This window comes from Cnephaeus nilssonii (assembly GCF_951640355.1).
Source record: "Cnephaeus nilssonii genome assembly, chromosome: 5".
In the NCBI taxonomy this organism is placed as follows: Eukaryota; Metazoa; Chordata; class Mammalia; order Chiroptera; family Vespertilionidae; genus Cnephaeus; species Cnephaeus nilssonii.
In genome coordinates, this window is record NC_137076.1 from 74274162 (window position 1) to 74298605 (window position 24444).

Here is a 24444-nt window from a genome sequence, read left to right on the forward strand (position 1 = left end):
CAAATAGCAATAACTTTGCACCTCTTTCTAACACAGAACAACACCCACTGCATTTTTAAAAGGCTGCATAGTATCCCACTGCATGGATGTACCATTATTTCATTTTCCCTCCTACAAAAGAACATGAGTTTTCTAATGTCATGCTAATACATACGAGGCTACTATAAGCATCCTCATCTTCATTCTTTTATGCATTTGTGCTAGTGTTTTTATAAGATGTTTTAAATGGAGGTTGTTGACTTCAAGAGTGCATACGTAGTAAATTATAAATGCTGCCAGTTGCCTCTTGTCAAAACCTTGTACCAATAAATGCTGTCCTTTTAAGTGGCCTTTTCACCAGCCCATTAGCTCCCCACTGGTTCATTCCTCACTCTGCCACTGAATTGCTTTTATAAATTCAGATCTGATCATGGCTTTTCATGTTTAATGGCTCCTCACTGCCAACAAGATAAGAGTTCAGACACTGAGCTTCATCTAGGATCCTTCTCAGTCATTTGGGGTTCTCTGGGAATTTGAAATGCAGGAGATTTACTGGTATAGGGCAGTAATGCCTGTGAAAGGAAAAGGGAAGGGAGCAGGAGTAGGCATGGAGGGGGCAGTCTTCAGAATGCAACTGAGGTGTAACTCCTGGGACAGGAAAGGGGGAAAGAAGGAGAATTGAGTAGGAAGATTCCCCAACTGTGACGCAGCTTCGAGAATGTCTCCACCAGTCCGATGGGGAGCTCCAGCGTAAGGATTGCCCGTTAGAGGAGTCCCACTTTGGGCAGAAATGGACAGGCCCCAGCACCCCTGCCATAATCTGCCATTGGCTAGGGGCTTCCCAGGAGGCATGTGGCCTTGCCTTGAATGGCAGGGCAGACCCAGAAGCTGAAGGCTCTCACTCCGGGCAGTGGGTTCTCTGAAGGGCACTTGTCCATGGCTAGCATAAACCGCAGTCAGCCTCTTCGTTTCTCTCTCCCTGCTCCCAGACCCTGTGCTCTGGTGCCGCTGGCCTGACTACATGCCATACCCCACACGACCAACTGTCCGTACCACCTCCCATCCCCACCCCTGACCTTTGCTCACTCCGCTGTTTCTGCCTGGAATGCTGCTCCTCCCCAGCTGTACCCATCAGAATCCTAATATGTTTTCAAAGCCCAACTCAAGTGTCACCTCCCTGGGTCACCTTCCCTGATCCCACCGTGCAGAATCAATTGCTCCTTGAGCAGGAGGTGCTATTTGTAGAGGAGTACTTCCCAGGTTGGAGTATTTTTTCCTTATATTTCCCTCAAACCTCAAAACCTACCACAGTGTAGGCACACAGTAAAGGTTGGCTGAAATATTTCCCTGCTCCTCTCAAAGCACCCAAAGGTTGCAGAACTCCAGCCCCTGGCATGGTTGGAAGCACACAGCCAGAGGTCAGCAAATGTTTCTTGAGTTGTCTGGGACCTCATACGCATGGGGCAAGGTAGGCAGAAGAGTGCTGGGGAGAGGGTGTTTACTGTTGTTGGGGATCACCTAGTTTGGTACCAAGTCAGAGTTTTAAAACTGGAGCGCGTCTTCCTGTTTATGTTTTCATCCATGACTTGGAAAGACCCCAAAGGTTTTTTAAAGTCACATTTTAATTGGCTCTGGTCAACAATGGGAACTGGGGGGTGGGGGGAGCTTCCCTTTTTCAATCACATTTTTATGATTTGGGATTTTGCAGTTCTTTATCACTTGTTCTCTTCAAGGGTGTAAGGAGCCTTTAGGATACCTGGAAGGAGCTCTCCAGGTTGGTTGAGTAATCATTTATCATTTGGGTATTCATGGAGTGGGAGGAGTTGGGAGGGATAGAAATAGTTTTTCTCTTCCTCTTTCCCACACTCACCAGTTAAAGATCTTCCCTGGGAGGGGGCCCGTGGGAAGTGGCCGAGGGTTTCCTGGGCGGGCAGAGCAGGGCTGACATCAGGGCTTGGGGTTGAGAGTGGGTGGAGAGACCCAAGAGGAAGAACCTCTGGCCCTCTCCACCCTCACTTAGATGCTTCTTGGCTGATGTCCCTCATCTGAAGGAGACGAGGACTGTGGTGGCCACACCCTCTACTGTCCCTTAGAGCCCTCCAAGCTGTTGGGCCCTTAGGGGAAACCCTGGGGTGTGAGGGCCCTGGGCCTTTGCCTTCTCCATTAGGGCGGTCAGTGCGAGTGGAAGCAGGGAGTTCCAGGCTGAGGCCTTGGCTTGGACAGTGGTTAGGAATTCTCAGAGGCTTTGTAGTGTCAGGAAATCTGCCATAGACCCTGTCACTGGTGCACAGGCTGATCTTCAGGGGCTGTGAGCCTATCCTTGCCCCTCAAGTGGTATCAAACTGCATTTGGTGGAGGCCTAGCTCCCACCAGATTTTTCTTTTACCTGAAAAGTCTGTGATCCAAACCACTGCTTTAACCCAAAGAATAGCCTTTCTAATAAAGAAGGAGATTTTTGTTTGTTTGTTTGTTTGTTTGTTTTTATTGATTTCAGAGAGAAAGGGAGAGGAAGAGAGAGATGGAAACATCAATGATGAGAGAGAATCATTGATCAGCTGCCTCTTGCACGCCCCCTACTGGGGATCGAGCCTGCAACCCTGGCATGTGCCCCTGACTGGAATCGAACCCGGACCCTTCAGTCGGCAGGCTGACGCTCTATCCACTGAGCAAAACCAGCCAGGAAGGGGATGTTTTTCTACAGGAGATGGATCCTGCTGGATTGCCAGCACTGAGTGATGGAGACCCCCAGGGGATTCTAGAAAGAAGCCCAGGTCATCATCTTCACACTGTGATTGTCCCCCAGGAACTTTGTGTTTCTCTTGTAACCAGAGCTTCTGGTTTAGGGACCACGTTGACCCAGTTGGCACAGATCCAGAGAGCTGAAACCCCTGAGAGCTGGACCAAGTAGTCTGATGCCCACTCCAAAGAGAACAACTCCGAGACAGAGCAGACCCCGCAGGTGGGTGGAGGGGTAGAAGTGAGCTGTGTTGACCCTGGTAGACATGGAATATCTATGGGAATAGAATATTCCTAGGCCTTTAAATGAGTTCCAGCATAGTCGTTCCCCTAAATACCAAGTTCTGGGTATGTTCTGGTCTCTATTTCAGGAAAACAGTTCTGATGTTTCCAGAAACTGTCAGGAGTATATGGTGCACAGCAGTGGACAACGAAGGAAAAGAAAATCAGAAAAGGGAGAAGGTGCATAAAAAGAAACTTCTCAAATTAGAGTAAAATATTGAACTTGATTACTAAAGCACTGAACTTGAATGAGACAGCCTCGGATTGTGACGACCCCTCTACTATTGTTTTAAGTGCTGGCCACGGTTTTAAGTTGGGAACCATGTCTGTTGAGACTTCCCAAGGGTTACATAAATGGTTTGAATGGTTATATCTTTTTTTTAAACAACAGTTTCTGAAAACACTAAAAAAAAGTCCCATTTATTTAACAGTCTGATGCCTGAGCCAGCCCCGGGAGTCCCTGGGAGGCCTTGCAGAATCACTTCCTCCTGCTTGCAGCGGGGGCAGGGCCCTGGCTTGGTCTGGAAGCTCAGAAAGAGTCTGGGAGGAAGAGCTGTGCGTTGGGGAGGAGCCCTCAGATGGCTCCTGCTAAGGACAGCTGCATCTCGTCACCAGCGGAGAGCAGGGCCACAGGATGCAGCAGACCTGGGTCTTCTGAGGGCTCAGCCCTCTCCGGAGGGAGTATGTGCTCCAGGCAGGCTCTTCCAATTTGAGATGAGAAGTGATAGTAAAAACAGGGCTCCTGGGCCCCAGTCATGGTGGGGATCTCCCCTCTTTCTTAAGGTCTTAGCATCCTCGGTGGCTTGAGGGTTTCTCAAACCCGAGAGGCTGGGCTTCATCGGAGATGTGCCTATATCTCTTTTGACGCATCCTAATCAGCAACCCTGGTCTCCTCTCCAGGAGCCTCAGAAAAGCCACCTGGACAGAAAAGCTGGCCTTCTGCACCAGTGGGATTGGTTTCAAGGGTAGAAAGCACGAGGGCCCTGTGGCTTCAAGGTCATCCTCCCCTCAGGTTTTAGCGGGACCTCTGTTTTGCCATTAGGAATATATTTTCAGTTAAGTGTTCTCCTTCCCCAGGTGTTATTTTGGAAATGCAGTTAGCTAAAGATGCATTACTCATCGTGTAAATAGACTTTGTCATACTGATACTCTACATTTAAAGAGGGCGCAGTCCAGTGATTCTTAGCCTTTTTGAAGTCACACACTCCTTCTAGAATCTAAAAGACTAGATGGACCCATTACCAGGAAAATGCCCAAACATCCAGAATTTGACACATGGTTTGTAGATTTCAAGGACCCCTTTGACCCTACCCTGGAGTTTGGAGTTCTTCTGGTGAGAGGATGGTCAGTGGGCAAAGGTGGTGGTGAGGGGTGGGGAACAGGGACAGACCAGGAACCTGGGTGCTGCTAGAGATCACTTTGTGGTTTTCCCCAAGGCCAGTAATGTGAACCTATCAGAAATGAATGTCTGTCACTGGCCGTAGGCGCTGCCCTCCCTAGGGAGAAGGTGTGCTGTCCGTGGTGATGCTGGGGACTTGTGCGCCACATCTCTGAGCTCCCAGGCTGTGTGCCCTGTATCTCCAGGCTGTGTGCCCTGTATCTCCAGGCTGTGTGCCCTGTATCTCCAAGAAGCTGGATGGGGAGAGAGCTGCCCTGGGCGCGCTGGAGCTGGCTTTCTGCTGGAGGAGGCAGAAGACAACGGGGGTTGGAGTCCTCTTGGCCAGGTGACAGGGCTAGCAGCCTGCCACCTCCCCGGCTCCCAGAAGAAGTGGTGGGGGCTTGGTCACTCCAAACTGCATGTTCATAACCCGGAGCCTGTGAGCTCTCATTTTCTTTGGGGAAGTCATTTTAAGAGGCAGCTGTGATTCCCTGGGTATTGTTCTGCAACTGGGGGAAACATGGGGAAAGTTTTTGGATCTAGACTTAGTCCAACAGCATCATAGGGGATTTTGGAAGCGAAGCAGCACAGTGAAACAAGCATAGTGATCCGCCGCAGTCCCGTGCTTGCTCTGTGAAGCTCCTCCCGTCAGTGGTGACTCAGGGCGGGGCGGCGGGGTTTCCCCTTTTCAGCCAGCTGGACCAGTGCAAACGCTTCTCTTTGCAGGCTCTGACACAGAGGAGCAGGAGCAGGGCCTCGACGGGGGGGAGTCTGCAGGTTTGCAGCTGGACCCAATGTAACACACATGATAAGAGGTGGTCCTTCTCTTGACCCATCAGCCAGGGCCTTTCTCCCCCACAGATCTATCCCCAGCATCTGGCACAGCACCCCATCCAAACTGGCACCAGACATGCCTGTTGAACTGATCAGAGGCTGACCTCTCACCTACATCACGTTATAGGACAAAGCCCAGGCTTTTCGTGTCACACTCAGGCAGGCATGCCGTGGTGAGCAGATGCCATCCTTCTCTGACTCACCATCAAACTTTCTCCTTCCCCTCTTTGTGCTTTTAATATGAATGGGTTTTGTTGTTATTTCTATGTTCACTAGATTACTTTTGTTGTTGTTTTTACTGATTTCAGAGAGGGAGAGAGAGAGAGAAACACCAAGGATGAGAGAGAAACATTGATTGGCTGCCTCCTGCACGGATCTAGATGTGCCCTGACCAGAATCGAATCCTGACCTCCTAGTTTATAGGTTGATGCTCAACCACTGAGCCACGCCGGCTGGGCTGTTCACTGGATTTCTTGATGTTAAAATAAAGATTTCTTAAACAGGATACAGAAGACACTAGTCATAGATGAAAATATAGGTAAGTTGACCTCTTAAACTTTTGTTCATTGAAAGTATCATTAAGAGAGTGAAAGGCGCCCTGGCCGGGTGGCTTCGTTGGTTGGAGCATTGTCCTGTGCATCAAAAAGTTCCAGGTTTAATTCCCGGTCAGGACACATCCCCAGGGTGTGTGTTTGATCCCTGGTTGAGGGTGCATACAGGAGGCAACTGAACAATGTTTTTCGCTTTAGTGTTTCTCTCCCACATCGATGTATCTCCCTCTCTCTTCCTAAAATCTAGGGGTGGAGGCGGGAATAAAAGGCAAGCCATGGGCTGAGATTGTCAGGAACATACATGACAGAGGGCTTGTATCTACAATGTTCAAAGAACTCTTACAAGTTAATGAGAAAAAGACAGACAAAATAAGCAAGTGTCTTGAACAGGAACATCCTCAAAGTGGATATCTAAATAGCCAATAAGGACATTACACCTTATGAAATGCCACCATAAACCCACCCAAAGGACTAAAACGTTCAAGATTGATAATACCAAATATTGGCAGACCCTTATACATTGCAGGTAGGAGTGTAAGTTGGTATAAACTCTTTGGAAAACTGTTTCGCAATATCTACTAAAGCTAATATTCTACCCATTGCATAAGCCATCAGTTCCACTTCTCAGCATGAACTCAAGAGGAATGAGTGCAGATGCCCACCAGTGTGTGCAGTATTTTTATTTGTAGAAGTGGAAACAGCCCAAATGTCCATCAGTAGAACAGATAAGTAAATCATGTCATATCCATGCAATGGAATATACCACAGCAGTTTTAAAGAGGAACAAAATCATGGCGACACCTAACAACATTGATGAATCTCACAGAGATGTGAAGTGAAAGAAGCCAGATGCCAAAAAAAGTACATATTATTTGATTCTATGTTCCCAGAGGATAGGACCACCCCTTTTCTCTCTGAAATCTCAGTGCCCAGCACAGTTCCTACCGCGCTCAGCGGGCCCCCAGTTGATGTTTGTTGACAGACTGAGTGAAGTAAGACATGGCCTTGACTCCTCAAGGTGTTTTCAGAGTAACGCTCGTGTGTGCTAGAATGGAATCAGCCTGGGAGACAGCTAACAAAGGATCCCAGTTCACTGTGAAACGAAGCAGAAAATGCATGCTGTAAAGAGAAGCAGAAGCGAAGCCCTTTTACCAGAAAGGGGCTGCGGGTTCCAGAAGAGGCATTCGCAGGTCTTGGGGATGAGGAGGGCTTCCTGAAAGGGATCCTATTGAGCTGAACTTTGAAAGGTGGTTGAGATGACAACAGGCAGAAAAGGCCTGAGAAGGTCGTCCCAGGCTCAGGCAATGGCATAACCAGGTGATTCTCAAGCTTTGGTGCATGCCTGAATCACCTGGTGAGAACACAGGTGGCTGGGCCCCACCCCAGGGCCTCTGCCTGATTCAGTGGGTCTGGGGTAGGGCCTGAGGATCTACATTTCTAACAAGTCCCAGGTGGTGCTATGCTGCTGATCTGGGGACCACACTTTGAGAGCCACTGGCTTAAGCCAACACCAGCTGGTCCAGGCAGTGGCATCTCATCTGGAGCCATAATGTAAGATAAGAGAAGTGCAAGATGGGATCAGGGTGGACAGATAGAGTGGGCCATGGCCTGGAGGCCTTTGGCTGCTGCCTGAGGGGTGTACACCTAATTCCGTATACTTCATTTAGGGCCACATGTGTAATAACTGGTCTCTGGATGCCTCACTCCAGCGTTTGGGCACCCTCAGCCTGAAGCGTCAGGCTATGCCGATGTGCTGGTGATAAACGCATGCTGAGTTTGGTCTTGTACAGACAAGTCCTGCACGCAGCACACCTGCAGAGGAAGACACGGTTTCCCCTGAAAGACCTTATTTTAACAGGACATCAGGATGATTGTAGCCATACGACTCGTGCGCACCGTGGGCATGGCAGGGGGAAGAAGACTCCTGATCAACCGTTCAGGCAAAAGCAGCAGTTTTACTCCCAATAAGAGGTAATTGCTCTGAATTCTTCTGTCTTGCCGCCAGAGCCCTCCGATTCCCCAGGACAAGGAAGTTATACCACACGCCCAGTCCATTGCTGTCGCCAGGGAGACACCTAGGTCCAGGAGATTTCCCCGAATGGTCTCTGTTTGGCTAAGGAAGGGAGTTTGTCACCTGGGTGTGCTTTGGGAGGGAGGCACAGTGTGACTGCTGCAGGCGTAGAGTCCCACCCCTCCCCTGGCCCAGTCTGGTCAGGACACTGGCCCTTTCCCTCATGACACAGACACAAAAGGCAGATCCATCTGCCATCCTGCAGACTGCCTTCCAGGGACACCCCCAGTAAGCTACGCTTACTAAATACCTACTCTCTGCAAAATAAGCTGCTGGGTGGGGTAGAGACACAGCTGAACCAGCCACGGGCCTGCCCTCTAGAAACCTGAAAGTCAGGATGGAGGAGGGTGGACAGAGGCCATTCTTGGTCATCCAAACGCTCCTTCATGATCCCTTGTTCCCTCCTCTGCAGCCCTGGCTTAGGTCTAGCTGCCTCCTCTCCCTCACTCGGCAATGCTGGCAGCTAGAGGCTCTCACTCAGCAGGATCTTAGGGTGACAGATGAGGAAGTCAGGATGCTTGTGGTCTGGTGAAGAGCCTTCCTGTCCCTTAGCTGCAGATAGGTCAGTCCTGAGCAGGCACCCTCAGCCCACTACGTCTGCTGCTGGGACCGTGACCATCAATTCCGGGCTGAAGAAACCCAAGTCCACTCGCTGGCTGGGCTCCACATTGGTAGAGGGAGCCAGGGCCCAGCCTTTGCATCAGCCTGTCCCAGACCAGCCGATCCACAGGCCTTGGGGGTGGGGGGCCACACCCGCTGCATGCATGATGGTCCCCAGAAGATGACGTGGGCTCAGGAGGCTGCTGGTCTCTTGGAGTTCTGCCTGCCTTTTTTTTTTTTAATGGTATGTAAGAAAAGTTTTAATAAAAATTTCATAACTTAATTTTTACAATATTCTGTTATACATAATTTTTTTATTTTCTTTATTGATTAAGGTATTACATATGTGTTCTTATCCCCCTCTTGTCCCCACACCCCCCTCTGCCTGCCTTTCTCTTAGAGACATGGGAACTGGCTTACTACCCCCCCCCCCCCCCCCCCCCCCGCCTCCCGTACGTATTTGCAAGAGAATCACCTAGAAGAGAGCAGGGGGGAAGAAATCAGAACCGGGTTTAGACCTTGCTCTGCCACGCCTCATCTGTGGACTTAGGGCAAGGTACCTAGCCTTTCTGTTTCCTCATCTGTAGAATGGAGATAAGGACCTTGCTTACTTCATACACTAGTATTGTCCAGAGGCACAGAGGGTAGTAGACAAAATTCCTGTCTCTTAACTGCCCTGAAGCCTAGCAGGGGCGCTGGACAAGCACCCACACAGTGTGATGTGTATCATATCAGAGGCGTGTTTGGGTGCAGTAGTGAGAAGAGTGGAGGCAAACTAACTATCTAACAAGGGGAAACTGCAGGGCTTCCTGCCCGGGCTGTGGGGCGTGTGGCCAGGCAAAAGCAGCTATTCAGAGCTTTGGACTCTGCTGTTTGCTGAACACCGGACACTGTGTTAAGTATTTTACTCATGTTTTATTTAGTCCTCACAACAAGCCCGTGAGATAAGTGTTATCATCCCCATTTCACAGATAAGCAAACTAAGGCTCAGAAAGGGTCGTGCATTGACCTGGCATAGTATTTATTGAGCACCTACTATGTGCTAAGTGTTGCAGATATAACAGTAAACAAAACAGACCCAAGTCCCTCCCTCGTGGAGCTTACATTCCATGAAGTCACTTGCCCAAGATGAGTCTGGAATGTTCCAGAGATGAGATTCAAACCCAAGTCTGGTGGCCTCCTGGGCTTATGCTTTTCCCACCTTACCTCCGAATTCACTGCCCCTCAGGACTTTGCTCCTCTGGGGGCCATAGACTGTCTGAGAATTCAGGAGCAGCGCTGGGTCAGGGATAGGAGAGGAGCTGCTACTTCTGTACCAGTAAAGCCCTGTGTTTCCCCAAAGAAAGGCTGAATGCCGGACCACTCAGATTTTTCCCCCAGGGAGGGATGGAGGGCGGAGCTTCCTCAAGGGGATTTCAAGGGAGGATAGGGAGTGACACCCTTTTCCTGGCTGAGGTGGGGAATCCCTTTGGATTTCACTGGGTTTAGGGGAGGGGCCTACTGTTTTTCTTCTGCTCAAGCCCCCTAGGGAGGAAAACAGGACCGGGGTAAATCAAAGGATTGAATCAGCCTCTGCTTCTGAGTGACCTCTGGGCTCAGCTCTGCACTGCCCGCAGCCTCAGGCTGCCTCTTGATCTTAGGAGACCTGGGGCACTCCCACTGGGCAATGGCATTTTCTTTTAACCCAAGGAAACAATCAGAGATTTGTAAACCTCCTCCACTAAGAAAAAAAGATACAGGATTTTTTGTTTTTAGCATTTACTCATAGTAGCAGTCACTTGGAAGCAATCTATTTAGCCAATATTTAATTGAGTTTTAAATAAAGTATGGTAAAAGTATGCATTCAATGGAATACCATACAGCCATTGAAAACCACCATGCAGGAGAAAATTAAATGACATGAGAAGAATGCTCACAACAGTTTAGTCAAAATTCATGACTAAAACAATATACACAAATCACAATGTACAACAGGATCATGTTTTTAAACAATCTATAATAATAAAAGCATAATATGCTAATTAGACCAGAGGTCCTTCTGGACGAAGCCAGGGCTGCGAGGGAAGCCCGGGTCCCGGGTGTCAGAGGGAAGCCAGTGCCGGCAGCCAGGGGAAGGAAGGCCTATTCTTTCACGAATTTCGTGCACCGGGCCTCTACTATGTCTATACGTGTACATAGAGAGCGTCTAGAAGGAGCGTCTAAAAGACTTTTATCATATTTTAGACGTGTACACAGAGAGCGTCTAGAAGGGTGCATAGCAAATGTGGACAGTAGTGTTCTCTGGGCAGCAGAATTGTCAGTGACTGGTTTTCTTCTTTTTTCAATATTTTGTAGTTCTTGCAGTGAGCATGTTTTTTTTTTTTTTTTTTTTAATCATGAAGAAAAAAATCCCAATAATGTATTTTAGAGACAGAAGAGGGAGGGAATGGCATCTTTTGGCTTTGTATTTAGATGACCCCGGGCCCCACCCAGCCTGGGGAGATTCGAAAGCCCCAGAGTATTTGGGCAGGGGCCAACTTGAGGAGAATTAGCTGGGCATTGTCGTCCAGGTCTTGTCTTAATGTCATCTCCCAGAGAGACCACCAGATCATATAACCTGGCTGAAGGAGGCCCCTCCCACATTTTTTTCTCTTTCACCCCATTTTATTGTCACTTGTCTGCAGCCGAAGTGACCAGCCTACTCATCTGTTTCCTTGGTGATTATTTGTCTCCTCCACAGAAGGTAAGCTCATGAGAGCAGCGCCCTGATGTCTTACTCCCTCTGACTTACCATCTGGAGCAGGGGCCCGAGTGAGATCTTGGTTTGTAAGGAACGGAGCAGCCCCCATGTGGACATTGATCCTAAGGCTACACGTGACAGTGGGAACCTGGGGATAACTTCATGGGAGTCTAGACATAGGCCCATAGCCAGCTCATGGGGCCAGAACTGCGTGAAGCTTTGCTACCTGTAGCACCTGCTCCAGGTCGGTAACAATGGCTGCTATTTACAGGTGTTGTGGAAGTGCCAGCTTTGTGATTTACATTTTACAACTGAGTGGAGGGAATTTATCTTATCATCCATTTCCCCTTTGCTTCTGGCGCCTCTGCAGCGGCCAGCCCACTCTGTCCTCCAGCTCCTCTCTTTTGAACCCGTTCCAATCAGGTTCTCATCCCAACCATTCATTCCACTGAGTCTGCCCTTGACCAGGATCACCTGTGACTCCAAGATGCTAAATCCAATTATTAATGCTCTGTTTTTGTGTGACCTGACCTATCACAGTGGATTGCTCCGTCTCCTTGAAGCCTTTTCTCCTATTGTACTTGTTGCTCTTTCTTGGTGTCCCTGGCCGAGCGATTGAATGGGGCTCAGTCCTTGGACAGCTTCTCTGTTGACAGTCACGCCCTTGGTGACATCCTACTATAAAAAGCTACCTACTGAGCGCTTAAAAATCTTCATTTCCACCCTGGACCCTCCCCTCCCCCCTTCTGAACTCAGGACTCAAATATCTGCCTGCCTACGGGCCTCTCCACTTGAACATCAAAAAGGCATCTCATACTTAACATGTCTGAAACTAAGTTCCCTATCTTCCCCCAAACCTGCTCCACCCCGGGCTTCTGCAGTTTAGTGACGGCAACTCCATCCTCCTATTTCCTCAGGCCAAACACCTCCTGGACTCCTTTATTTCATACCCCACTCCCAATCCTGTTGGCTCTACTTTCTGGAATCTGACCCTCTCCTAGTACCTCCATGCTACCTCTCAGGTCCAAGCCGCCATCACTTCTTGCCATGATTTCTGCCTGTGTTCTACCTGTCCTCCCCAATTCATTCTTTAACAGTGTCCAGATCACTTGTTAAAATGTGAATCACATCATGTCACTTCTCTGTGTAAAACTTCCCAGTGGCACCCATCTGAGTCAAAGCTCAAGTTTATACGGGGCCTTCTTTTGATTCTCTGCACACTCTGGAACCTCTCACTACCTCTGTGATTCCCTGTCTTTCTTCCCCTTTACTCACTCACAACTCTGGCCACACCACCCTCCCCACTGAGATTTACCATGTCAGGCAGGCTCTCACCTCTGAGCATTTGCACATTCTGTTCCTTCCATCTATAAAGGCTCATTCTCAATAATTCTCAGGGTTTATGTCCTAATTTCTTTCAGGTCTTTATTCATAATCCACTTTCTCAGATGTCTGGGCTTCCCTGGCCACACTATTTAGAATGTCGGCACCTCTTCCTACCTCCTGCTCCAACGCTCCCTTTCCGCCCTCCCCTGCTTTATTTTTCCTCCAGAGCATTTACCTCTTCAGACTGCTATATAGTTTATTTATGTATGTATTTGGTTTTTGGTCTCTCCTAATAGACTGCAAGCGCCATGAGGGCAGGAGGTTTTGTCTTGTTTTGTCTACTGCTATACCCCCAGAACCCAAGGACAGTGCCTGGCATATAGTGGGTGCTCAATAAATATCTGATACATGGCTATATGAATAAAAATGTATGAAACAGCCACTTACTGTTTATACAAGGCCTCGAGACGAGATGGAAAGAGTACAGGTTCCTGCCAGTGTGGGAACATTAACAGGCTACTGAGAAAGAAATGCCCCAAGAAGAGAATACCCCTGTGTGGAAGTCCTGGTGCCTGTGTCTGCTCTGGGCCACCGTGTAGCCAGCTCAGACCTCAGTGGCTTCTGAACTCGCCACAGAGGCGCATACATCACTCACTTTCCATCCAGGCTTGCTTTGCCCAAAGGCCCACCCAGTGTTCTGCCTCAGTCATTTACTCTCCCCCTCCTTTTTTTTTTTTTTTTTTTTTGTCCAGGTGCCAGTTTGCAGCCTATTGGAGGAAAACAGCATCAAGGTAAGAGAACAATGAGACTGTGTATAGTTCGGGACTTCTCAACTTCAAAGCCTTGGAAGGGACTCAGGGAAGACCAGAGTGCTGAAGTGTTGGCAACTGGATCAAGTGAAGGTCCAGGGGACTTGTGTTGACTTCCTGAATAGAGTGTGGGCACCAGGGACGGTGAGGACAGCTCGTATGGAGGGTGAATCAGCAGGGGTGGCTGTGAGGTCGGGAGAGCCGGAAGGACAGTGCCTCCCTTGGGAAAACATGACATTTTCCACCAAACCAGGTGTGGGCCACGGCCTGGTCCTCCTGCTCTGCCTCCCTCCAGGCCTCGCCCCTCACTTGCTCTCTCTCTGGAGGGTCTGCCCTGCCTGCTGAAGTCAGGACAGGCCTGGGCAGAGTGTCTGGGGCGCGCATGCGTGTGTGTGTGTGTGTGTGTGTGTGTGTCTGTGTGTGTGTGTATGTGTATGTTTAAGCATCTTGGTTTGGTTCTAGATCTAGAGGAATATGCTAGGATGTTTCCAGTTTAGAGATTTTCTCAGTCTGTTAAATCACAGACCAAATTTCAAAAACTGAAAGTGCTCAGCAAGTAACGGATGTGAGGGAATGTGCACTGAAGGGGGGAATGTGCTGATGTGATTGGAAAGGGGCTGCTTTTAAAAATGTGTATATAGCCTTTGACCAAGCAATTTCGTTTTCTGGAGTTGACCTTGGAAAACAATCACATTTGTGCAAACGTATGTGTACAAAGATATTTATAACTGCATTGTTTGTGATAGAAAAAAAAAAAAAAGGAAACATCGGAAAGCCCAACAAAACGGAATGAATCATTTAAAATCTGGCACATTGCCCTGGCTGTGTGACCCAGTTGGTTGAGTGTCATCCTGTGCACCAAAAGGTCACTGGTTCGATTCCCAGTCAGGGCACTTGCCCAGGTTGCAGGTTCAATCCCCAGTCAGGATGCATATGGGAGGCACCCTATCAATGTTTCTCTTTCACATCAATGTTTCTCTCTCTCTCTCTCTTTCTCTCTCTCTCTCTCTCTCTCTCTCTCTCTCTCTCTCTCTCTCTCTCTCCCCCCCCCCCCCGACTCTAAAAATCAATAAAAACATTTAAAAAAAAAAATTCTGGCCCATCTACATAAGGGCATGTCATGCAGCAGGATGACCTAGGTATATATTTATTGACAAGAAGGATGTTTGCATATATTCCTAAGTAAAAAATAAAATGGGAGAAGCTTATGAAACATGTCAGGAAAGTGGCTTTGGCCTCTGCCTGGAGAGTGGCAGTCCAGAGCAGGCTCTTGAACAGCATGGGACTCGGGCCAGGGATTACTGCTCTCCCTAAGCCGCAGCTTCTTGCCTGGAAAAGGGCACAACACCTGCCTCACAGAGTTGTGAGGCTTTGACGGGATTAACAGGGCTAAAGCCCCCAGCACAGGGTCTGGGCACGCGCTGAGTGCTCCGCAGTTGGATACCCAGATGAACCTTGTCCCAATAGTATATTTACCTGTGTCTAAGCCTGGAAACATTCTGGAAATCTATGAACAAATAGTGGTTTTATTTGGCTGTCGGAGTTATGGGTGATTTTCCATATTTTCTTATTTTTCTACAAGGAATACTTACTACTTATATAATGGTGATGTAATAAAAAAAAAGGAAGTAACAATTGAAAAGGTTAAATAAATAAAAATGAAAAACTGCAGTGCTTTTGGCAGGCAGGCCAGCTGAGCAGCCCCCGGGGCAGAGCTCTGGACGACTGAGGTAGAGGCGGGAGGAGGGGAATAGGAAAGGCGGTGGGTGAAGGAAAAGAAGGAAAAACAGGGTGAGGCCTGAGGGCTGGTGCCCACGTGGTGCACCTCAGAGGTAAGGCTCAAGGCCCTGCAAGCAAGTTACTCACTTTTGTCCCTCATGGGGGAGCCCCTGGTAGGAGATATGGTGACTCAAGGCCCACCTGTCCGGTTAGATGACACAGAGCGTGTGCAGTCACCTTCCGCCGCTGTGACAGCCTGCCTCCAGCAGGTCCTGGGAGGCGCCTGAGGCTCCAGCCCTGGGCTGGGGTCCTCTCCCACCTTTAGAAACCCAGCCTCTTGCCCATGTCCAGAGTTGTTTTGGGGAGCAAAATTATGCATGTTCAGAGGCTGAGATTATCTTGGCTGAAGTTTATTTAACACAGGTTCACTGAGGGAATTACACAAACCAATAGCATACAGGTTAATGTCTCTTAATAAGCCAATAAAAATAACATACTCCAAAGCAATGATGGATTAATTGCTCTCTTGTTCCAGGCAATGGGAGATAAAAGGGGAAAAGTCTGAGTTTAATTGAGGTGTACCTTTATGCTTAGCCGACTGAGAGCTGATGTCCAGCTGCCAGAGTAAAAAGTAAAAGTCCCTCGTTGCTAGGGCATGTTGCTAGGGGATGATGGCACCAGTTTGAAGGGCAAGGCCATCTCCTCTCGTGCTGCTGCATGTTCACACTGCCAGTAAGAGTCACCTTTACAGAGGGAGGTGCTTGTGCCCCAGAGGTCTTCAGAGAGGTTTTTAAGTCAGCAGAGCGTCGCCTTGCCCAGACTGAAACTCAGATATTCCTCACAAACTCGCAGTATGTATAGTCTGAATGTCCACTTGCCATAGCAGTTCTTCCACGTGGTCTATGGGTGAGCCCCCAGGCAGGGCTTCTGAGCAGCAGAGCTACTGAGTGCTTATCAGCGACAACAAACAAGGACATCCTGACACAACTGACTTCATTCTTACATCAAAACCACTTTACTTCTAAAAGCAACTTTTTGGGGTCTTTGCCATAAACAGGTGAATTAAAACAACTTCAGTTGAGTCATAAACAAGTGGATTTGAAATTGTATGAAACAATACACACCCTTAAAAGGATGATTAGCTCCTCTCTTCTTTGGCAGCCTGGTCTCCCGTACCCAACAGCAGCATGTACAACCTGCTGACAAAGAGAGCCAGGGACCACCCAAGGGCTGCTGTGTGGGCTCCTACCCCCACCCCACCCCACCCCACCCACTGCCTTACTGGCCAGTAACGTCAGGAGAAATTCTTACACGTTAACAAGGTTTATGCCTGACTATGACGATTGAGCATTCTTGGGGCATGGATCATCCACATAAGTGAATTTTCAAAATAAATTTAATTATATCACATTCCAATTTTTGTTGTATTAATTTTAACTAATTTCTGTTTTATCAAATGTATTAAAATAATTCATGCATATGGTTTAAATATCAATAATGCAGAAAGCCCTTGCTGGTATGCTCAGTGGTTAGAGTGTTGACCTGCACACGGAAGGGTCAAGGGCTCGATTTCCAGTCAAGGGTATGTACCTGGGTTGCAGGTGTGGGAGGCAACCAATCTATGTGTCTCTCTCACATCAATGTTTCTCTCTCTCTCTCTCTTTTTCTCCCTCTCCCTCTCTTTCTCCCTCCCTCCCTCCTTCCACTCTTTCTAAAAATCAAAGAAAAAAAATCCTCCCGTGAATATTAACAAACAAAACAAGTAGTGCAGAGAGGCTCATAATTAAAATCCCCTCCCCACCTTTTTCAGTCCCACATTCTCTAGAGGTAGCCTCTTTCCACCCTCTTATTAGTTTCTATTTCTGTTTATATTGTTATTTCTTGGTTCACCAGTTTTAGACATCCGTTGACTCGTAGATGAGATGCACTTTCCTACAGAACTCCTCCAATCTCCACTCCACATCCTTCCAATAGGAATATCACATGAGTTTTGGTTAAACCAGTAGTGAATGTACATAGTCTTCACTGTCGAACTAAATAGCATGTTATGTGTGCTTGTGTTCTGGAAAAAATGTTATGTTCTTTGATAATTCTCTATTTTATCTGTTGGACCTACCGGATTAACCTTCTAATTTTGAAAAACATTTTTTCTCTTATTTACCCTCCCTTTGCCTTTTGGGTTTATTTCTTTGGGAAATCTTATTTGACTTTATCCTCCAGCCCTTCTGTTGATTTTTTTAAAAAAAATTTTTGCTTTCTTATTTGGTTTTTTAAAGAATGATTATCTTTTTTCAAAATATATTTTTATTGATTTCAGAGAGGAAAGGAGAGAAAGAGAGAGATAGAAACATCAATGATGAGAATCAATGATTGGCTGCCTCCTGCACGCCCCACACTGAGGATCAAACCTACAACCTGGTCATGTGCCCTGACAGGAATGGAACTGTGACACCTGGTTCATAGGTCGACACTCAACCACTGAGCCATGCTGGCCGGGCTGCTTTCTTATTTTTAATATGCAATGCTCATTCTTGTTTTCTAACTGTTCCTTTTCCATAATATTACATTCTTATTATATGGATATACTATTCCCCTCTTATCCCTCTGAAGATATTATTTATTTATTTTTGTCCCTTGTTTTGTTTTAATAGTCTTCTATTCTCTATATTGTCTTTGTTTCCACTTGTCTTTTTGTCTCTCACTTTCTCTCTCTCTCTCTCTCTCTCTCTCTCTCTCTCTCTCTCTCTCTTTCTCTCTCTCATTGGAAGCTTTCCTCAAACGGCAAATGTCCCGGCTGGCTGCTGATATCTATGAAAGAAGCAATAAAAAGCTGAGTTAAACTGTGTTTGTGGAAAACTTATCAACTGGGGCTTCCCTGTAGGAAGCAGGCCAGTCTTTTCATTAACAAACCTTAAATGTCAGACTCGTTTCTCTAGAGCACTATTGATATTTGAGGCCAAATAATTCCTTTGAGTCAGGGGCTCTTGTGCATTACAGAATGTTTAGCAGCATCACCAGATGCCAGTAGCAACACCCCTCCCAGAACTGTGATAATCAAGATTGTCTATAACCTTTGCCAAATGTCCCCTGGGGCGTGGGGAGGGGGGGTTGGGGGGAGGGCGGGGCGTGCAAATCTGCCCATTGAGAACTATTCTGGAGTCATTCAGGTTCTCAAGAAAAGCTTCTAACTCTTTGTTCCACTTACTAATTACTGCATGACCCCAGAACCTAGGAGCATAAACAGCCATTTCATTGTGCTGCAAGTCAGAAATTTGGAAAAGGCACCCACCCTCCTCTGCTCCACAATGTCTGGGGGCCCAGGCTGGGATGGCGGGAATGGCTGTGGGGGGCCCAGATGGCTGGGGTAGACCAGTTTGAGCTGAAGGATCCTCCTCCAGGATGGTTCTTCACTTGGCAGGGAGCGCTGGAAGGCTGGGTGTGGTGGTCAGAAAGATGACACATGGCCGCTCTAGCACACAGCCTGGCAGTTGGACCTCTTGGGTGGCAGCTCAGGGCTCCAGGGTGAACGTCGCAGCCAGCAGTGCGTGGAAGTGCATGGCCTGCTGTGGCCTGGCCTGGGAAGCCACATAGCATCGCTTCCACTGCAGTCACAAGCCTGCCCAGCTTCAGAGAGGGAGACAGAGACCCACCTTCCAATGGAAGAAATGTCCCAAAAAATGTGTGGCCGTGTTTTAAACTCACCATACTCTAGCACGGGGTGACCTATGCCTGGGCAGGGAGGGGTGTGAAGCGGGGGGGATATGGAGTCCCACTTTTCATGTTCAGACTTTGCCCCCATCCTCCTGTTTCATCCTTGTGTTCATCCGCCCCTTCTGCCTGAGTCTCTCGCTCACTGTCTTCAGTCTCCTGCTGTGTGGGGCGGAGTATGGGGGGGACCTGGGAGGATTCCTACCACTTTTCCTGGCTCCTTACCCCACCCCCGCCCATACCTGACCCCACCACCATAATACCTGATCTCCCCAAGCTCTGAGCTCTGCCAGGGTCCTGGGGTGAAGCGGCTGCCTCAGGTCAGTACTCCCCTCTGCAGGCCCATAAGAGACTCGCTTCCTCCACGTCAGACATCATTCCTCATCTGCTTTACTGAACTCTCGTCCACTGGTGTCTCCTTGGCCATTCTCTCTGCTCTGGAGGTTTGTTCCATTTTATTTCTTGACTGGCATTTAAAGGCACTTCAGGAGAGGAAGGCAATCGGGACGTGTGAATAGCCTGCCCTGTTTGCCTGGGAGCCCTGCTGTACTTCCTTTGGATGGAGGTATTTCTAAAGCGTGTCACAGTCTCCCCTGCCCTGTTAAAGCTCTGTGAAGTAGTACAGTGACCACGTTCAATCTTTTTAAAAAATAACTCAGTCATCTTTATGAACATACATGTTTGTTTACCTTGGCATTATTAAGCTGAGTAGAGCTGTTTGTCCCTCCATATGATGGGGACCCCGGTCACTGTGATAAAATTCCTTAAACCTTCTCTCGTGGTCATCTCTGTCTCTGGCTGCCCCTTGTCCTATTTATTTGTGGCGAGGGTGCTGCACCACAGAACATTAACGGCTGCATTACTCCTTTTAAATGGTTAAACCAGATGACTGTACTGGGATCCCCCCACTGCCCTGCCCCGCCCACTTTCTACCCCTCCCCACACCTCCCAGCATTTGACCTTGTGGACTGCAGCAACCAGGCTCCCTGTCCTCATGCTTCCAGCTGGGTTTGGTCAGTTGAAGACGCTGCAGGAGATTTCAGAGTAATATTGGGGTGCTTTCTTCCCCAGCTCCCTCCCTTGTCAGGCCCCAGGTCAGCAGGGTCTCACCCTAAAGCCACAACTCCTCCAGCAGCCTTCTGCCACAGCTCTCTGCAGGCTCTAGTGACCACTTCTTACCCTCCCTCAGGCCCACCGCTCCCCTCTGCTGCTGGCTCCTCCCCTTTTCTCTAATCCTCTCACCCCTGTTCCCAGTCCTTCCTAGAGCTCTCCTCTGTCACCTGTGGTGTGTGCCTGTTTTCTACTGGGCCTCTGGCCGTACTGAAACATTTTCTGATTTGCATCTAAAACAACAATAGTCCCGAGTGAGGCTGAGAGCTCCTCCTAGGAGTCCTTTGCAGGAGCTTTGTGACATTTCTGGGCTACTCCGGGTGGGGGTGGGGGGTGGGATGGTGCTTTAAGTTCACTTTCTAGTTTTTAACTATCCTATATAATAAAGAGCTAATATGTTAATTAGACCAGAAGGCCGGACAACCTTCTGGAACAACCTTCCAGAACGACCTTCTGGAATGACCAGTGGGTGGGGCCCTGAGGCAGCTGAGGCTGTGAGGGCCGAGCCCCTTGCACGAATTTCGTGCATTGGGCCTCAAGTAATACACAATAGAGGGTAATGGACTAGTGACTTCTCTGTATGGGAAATATTACTTACTGGAGTGTTTTGAGAAGGAAAAGAAGCATGTGAGTAATAGGAAACCAGGAGAGAGAATTTATGATGACTTTTAGAAAACATATAACAGACTGGAAAATATCAGCAGTTTTAATTATCCTCCCTGGATAACAGATCCTTACTGGGTCTTAAGGTAAAGTGGGTGTTTGGGGGACATCCAGGCTGTTTCTGGGTGGGACCCCCACCACCACCACCAGATGTGACAGTAGTTGTCTCTCAGGTCAGACCCACCAGCCAGGCCTATGTGCTTCCAGGTCAGCAGCTTCTTCGATGCTTTTGCTCTGAGGAGCATCGTGTGCTCGTCTGCCCACTGGGATGAGGATAAACGCGCCCAGAGAGGCCCACAGCACACCTCACACGGAGGAGCCCCGGACCCCCCGCCCTGCGGCCTCCTCTGAGCTCCGCCTGCGTGCTCCCTGCGCTCCTGCCTCTACCAGCCTCCGTGTTGCTGAATTTGTGCACCCCTTTGAAGCACATGTTGTAAACCTCTAGGGAAAAAATAGAATCAAAATTTCTTTCTGGCCACACGTTTCCTGAAGCACAGAAAGGAAATATTTCATAAACGCTTCTTAAAACAGACAACAGGAAGGGGCCGTGCCACTCTGGCTGGCAGGGGCTGCCATTGTCATATTTCACAGACAAGGGAGGTGACGTCCCCGCCAGGGCAGCCCTAGCACAGCCCTCAGGGCCCGGCCTCCCTGGCCCACTGCAGATCAACCCTCCTGTGCTGGGGGAAAGGCCTGGGGGCCCACCCCCATTTCACAGGGAGGAGACTGAAGCCAGGGAAGTGGAGGCTGGCAACTTGGGTGGAGAGGCCCTCTTACACCACTACCACCCCCCTCGCTTCCTTATTCCTGATTCTTTTATTTCCAGGGATTTTTTTTTTTGTGTGTGTGTGTGTGTGTGTGTGTGTGTGTTGTTTTATTTTTTAAATTTTATTATTATTTTTTTAATTTCAGAGAGGAAGGGAGAGGGAGAGAGAGAAACAAACATCAATGATGAAAAAGAACCATTGATCGGCTGCCTCCCGCATGTCCCCCACTGGGATCGAGCCCGCAACCCAGGCATGTGCCCTGACCGGGAATTGAACCGTGACCTCCTGGTTCATAGGTCGAAGCTCAACCACTGAGCCACGCCGGCCAGGCTGTATGTGTTTTTAATTTGGGGAATGGAGGCTGGGCAGTTGGAGACGGTGTGTTAGTTTTTAATGTGTGATGGCTTCCCTCAAGGGATGTAGGCTTTATCAGTTTAGCTTGCCTTCTTCCAGCCCACACCACTCTGTGAGCCCCGCGAGGCCCCGCTGCGTCCCTCCCAGCAGAGGTGCACGAGACCCAGACCCCGTCCTGTTCACGCTTGCCCTGTAGACGCGATGCCGGGAGGCAGACACGCAGGGACATGGCCAGAAGAGCCAGCCCGCAGCCTGCTGGTGGTGGGCCCTGGAGCGCTGGGGGAAGCTTCTGGGGCCTCTCCCAGGGCCCCTCCCACAGCAGAAAGTTCATGGACGCTGAGCTTCGGGGAGGACGGAGGGGGCCCAGGTGGGCAGAACACCTGTGTAGTGTGTAAGCCCATGTCCTGTCTTGTCCTGTCCAAGCTGCCTGTAGCTTGGCCAGACTATGCTAGAGCTTGGCCATTGCTAAGGTGGCTGCCACTAACCACACGAAGAGAAGGAATATTCTCAGCCCAGGCACTTGAGCCAAAACCAATGTGGTCCACAGCAAGCTTTCAAGTTCCTCATCTGGACCCAGAGGCCAGGGAGTTTGGGCATCATGTGGAACCCAGAGTTGGCTATTACCCACAAACATAGACACCCCGAGTGGGTCCTGCACCCGCCCCTCCCCCCAGGTGTCAGAGCCTCAGCAGCGCCTTGGCCCTAGTAGCAGTGCCTGGGAAGCCCAGCTGCCACCTCTCTGTAAATGACCCTGTAGCAGCTGCGCTGAGTGAGCCACTGCCCTGGGGCAGGTGGGGTGGGGCGGGGCCCACCTTGTTCCCATTATACACCAAACTGATGCAACCAGCTTTCAGCAGACACCGTCAGGGAAGAAACACGTAACAGCAGCATGCTACAGCGTTTCCTCTTTCCATGCAGGAGGCTTGCCCACACCAGCAAAGACGGACCTCTTACCCCATCCCCACCCCCCCAATACCTCATTCCACCGAGCTGGGCGTGCCTTCGTCAGAACCATTGCAGGTGAGTGCATCTGCTCTGCTCAAGGGCTTACACCAGTGGCTCTCAAGCCTGGCTGCACATCACAATCATCTAGTCCAGTGGTCGGCAAACTCATTAGTCAACAGGGCCAAATATCAACAGTACAACGATTGAAATTTCTTTTGAGAGCCAAATTTTTTAAACTTAAACTTCTTCTAACGCCACTTCTTCAAATTAGACTCGCCCGGGCCGTGGTATTTTGTGGAAGAGCCACACTCAAGGGGCCAAAGAGCCGCATGTGGCTCGCGAGCCACAGTTTGCCGACCACGGGTCTAGGATATTAAAAAGTACTGATGCCTGCGCCGATCCTCACCCCACAGATACTAACTGAATTGATCTGAGTTGTGTGGGTTTTTTTTTAAGTCTTTATTGAAGGATAACATACATTAAAAGAAAAAAGGAAAAAAAAAAGCACAAACCATAAGTGCGAAGCACCATGGATTTTCACAGAGTGAACTTACCTCAAGCAGCCAGCAACCGGATCAAAAACAGACCATCACCAGAATCCGCTTGTGCTCTAAAGGGTGTTTGCCATTCTCCCTCCTAATAGGGTTTAGGGCAGTGATGGGCAACCTTTTGAGCTTGGTGTGTCAAACTTCGCCAAAAAACTGAGCATAACTCGGGGAGTGTGTCACTTTGAGGAAAAAACATTATTTCGCAAATGTTTCATCCTCGGCATGTCGGCCGCGTGTCATCAGAAATGGCTACGCGTGTCAGTGCTGACATGCGTATCATAGGTTCGCCATCACTGGTTTAGGGTATAAGTTAGTTTCACCTGCTTTTGAGCTTTCCATTCTATGAATGGAATCATACAGTGTATATGCGTTTGTGCCTCTGTCTTCTTCCACTCAACAGTGTGAGAATCATCCAAGCTGTTGCTTATACGTGTAGCTGGTTCATTCCCATTGCCATAGTGTAGCCACCCCTATGGGCATTCCTCAGTTTACCTGTCCATTCTACTGCTGGTGGATATTTGGGTGTTTGGATTGTTGTTTGCAGCCTGGGTTTATTTTGACTCCTGCTGCTCTGAGCATTCCGGCGGTGTCTGTGGGAGCACATTCGTGTGCATTTCTGTTGGATACGTACGTAAAAGTGAAGTTGCTGGACAAGTATGGATACGAACGTGTTTAGCTTGAGTACCTTATGCCAAATAGTTTTCCAAAGTGACTGTACCAATTTACACTCCCTCCAGCAATGTATGACAGTTCTGGCTCCTTCACATCCTTGCCAACATTTGCTGTTTTCTGTCTTGTGTGAGCCATTCGGGTGGGTGTGTAATGGTATCACAATGTGGTTTTCATTTGCATTTCCCTGATGACTAACGCCATATAGTCAAGCACTTTTTCATGTGTTTATTAGCCATTTGGGTCCCCTCTTTGCAAAGTGTCTGTTGAAGTATTTGGACATGAGTATTTTTAAGAAACTCCTTAGGTGGCTGTAATGTGCATCCAAGGTTGAAAAGCCTTGAACTAAACCACACCTCAGTATCTGCTGCTCTGTTTCTCGGTGTCCTGCCCTTGAACTTGGAGTATTTTGGATCTGAGGGGACCTCATGGACCTGCAGAAAGATAACATTCACCCCACCCCCACCCCACCCACCCGACCCCACCCTGTCACACACACACCAAGCCTACCAGGAAGAAGCAAGAGATTGGAGCTGGAATTAGGCAGTTGAGAGTCATTGGGAATGTGGCCTCCACTTCAGAAGGGTCCAGGGAAGGCCGTGGTGTCCACAGCTGCCACAGACATTTCCTGACCACAAAAATGACCCCGTGCTGGTCCCCCCCAAGCCCCAGGCAG

At 48.8% G+C, this 24444-nt stretch overlaps 1 protein-coding gene across 5 annotated transcripts in view; it reads left to right on the forward strand.

The window, feature by feature from the left end:
* Window positions 1-24444, forward strand: part of LOC307098988 (uncharacterized protein) — a 65501-nt gene that overhangs the window by 24876 nt on the left and 16181 nt on the right. For 2 of the 5 annotated variants that reach the window (XM_079770191.1, XM_079770190.1), the window contains exons 3-5: window positions 7619-7731; window positions 13229-13267; window positions 22525-22626. In XM_079770191.1, the coding sequence (XP_079626317.1) occupies window positions 7619-7731; window positions 13229-13267; window positions 22525-22626 (254 nt within the window). Of the gene's footprint in view, window positions 1-7618; window positions 7732-13228; window positions 13268-20692; window positions 21035-22524; window positions 22627-24444 lie in introns of those variants that run through there. The other 3 variants (XM_079770193.1, XM_079770192.1, XM_079770194.1) reach the window with 2 other exon arrangements.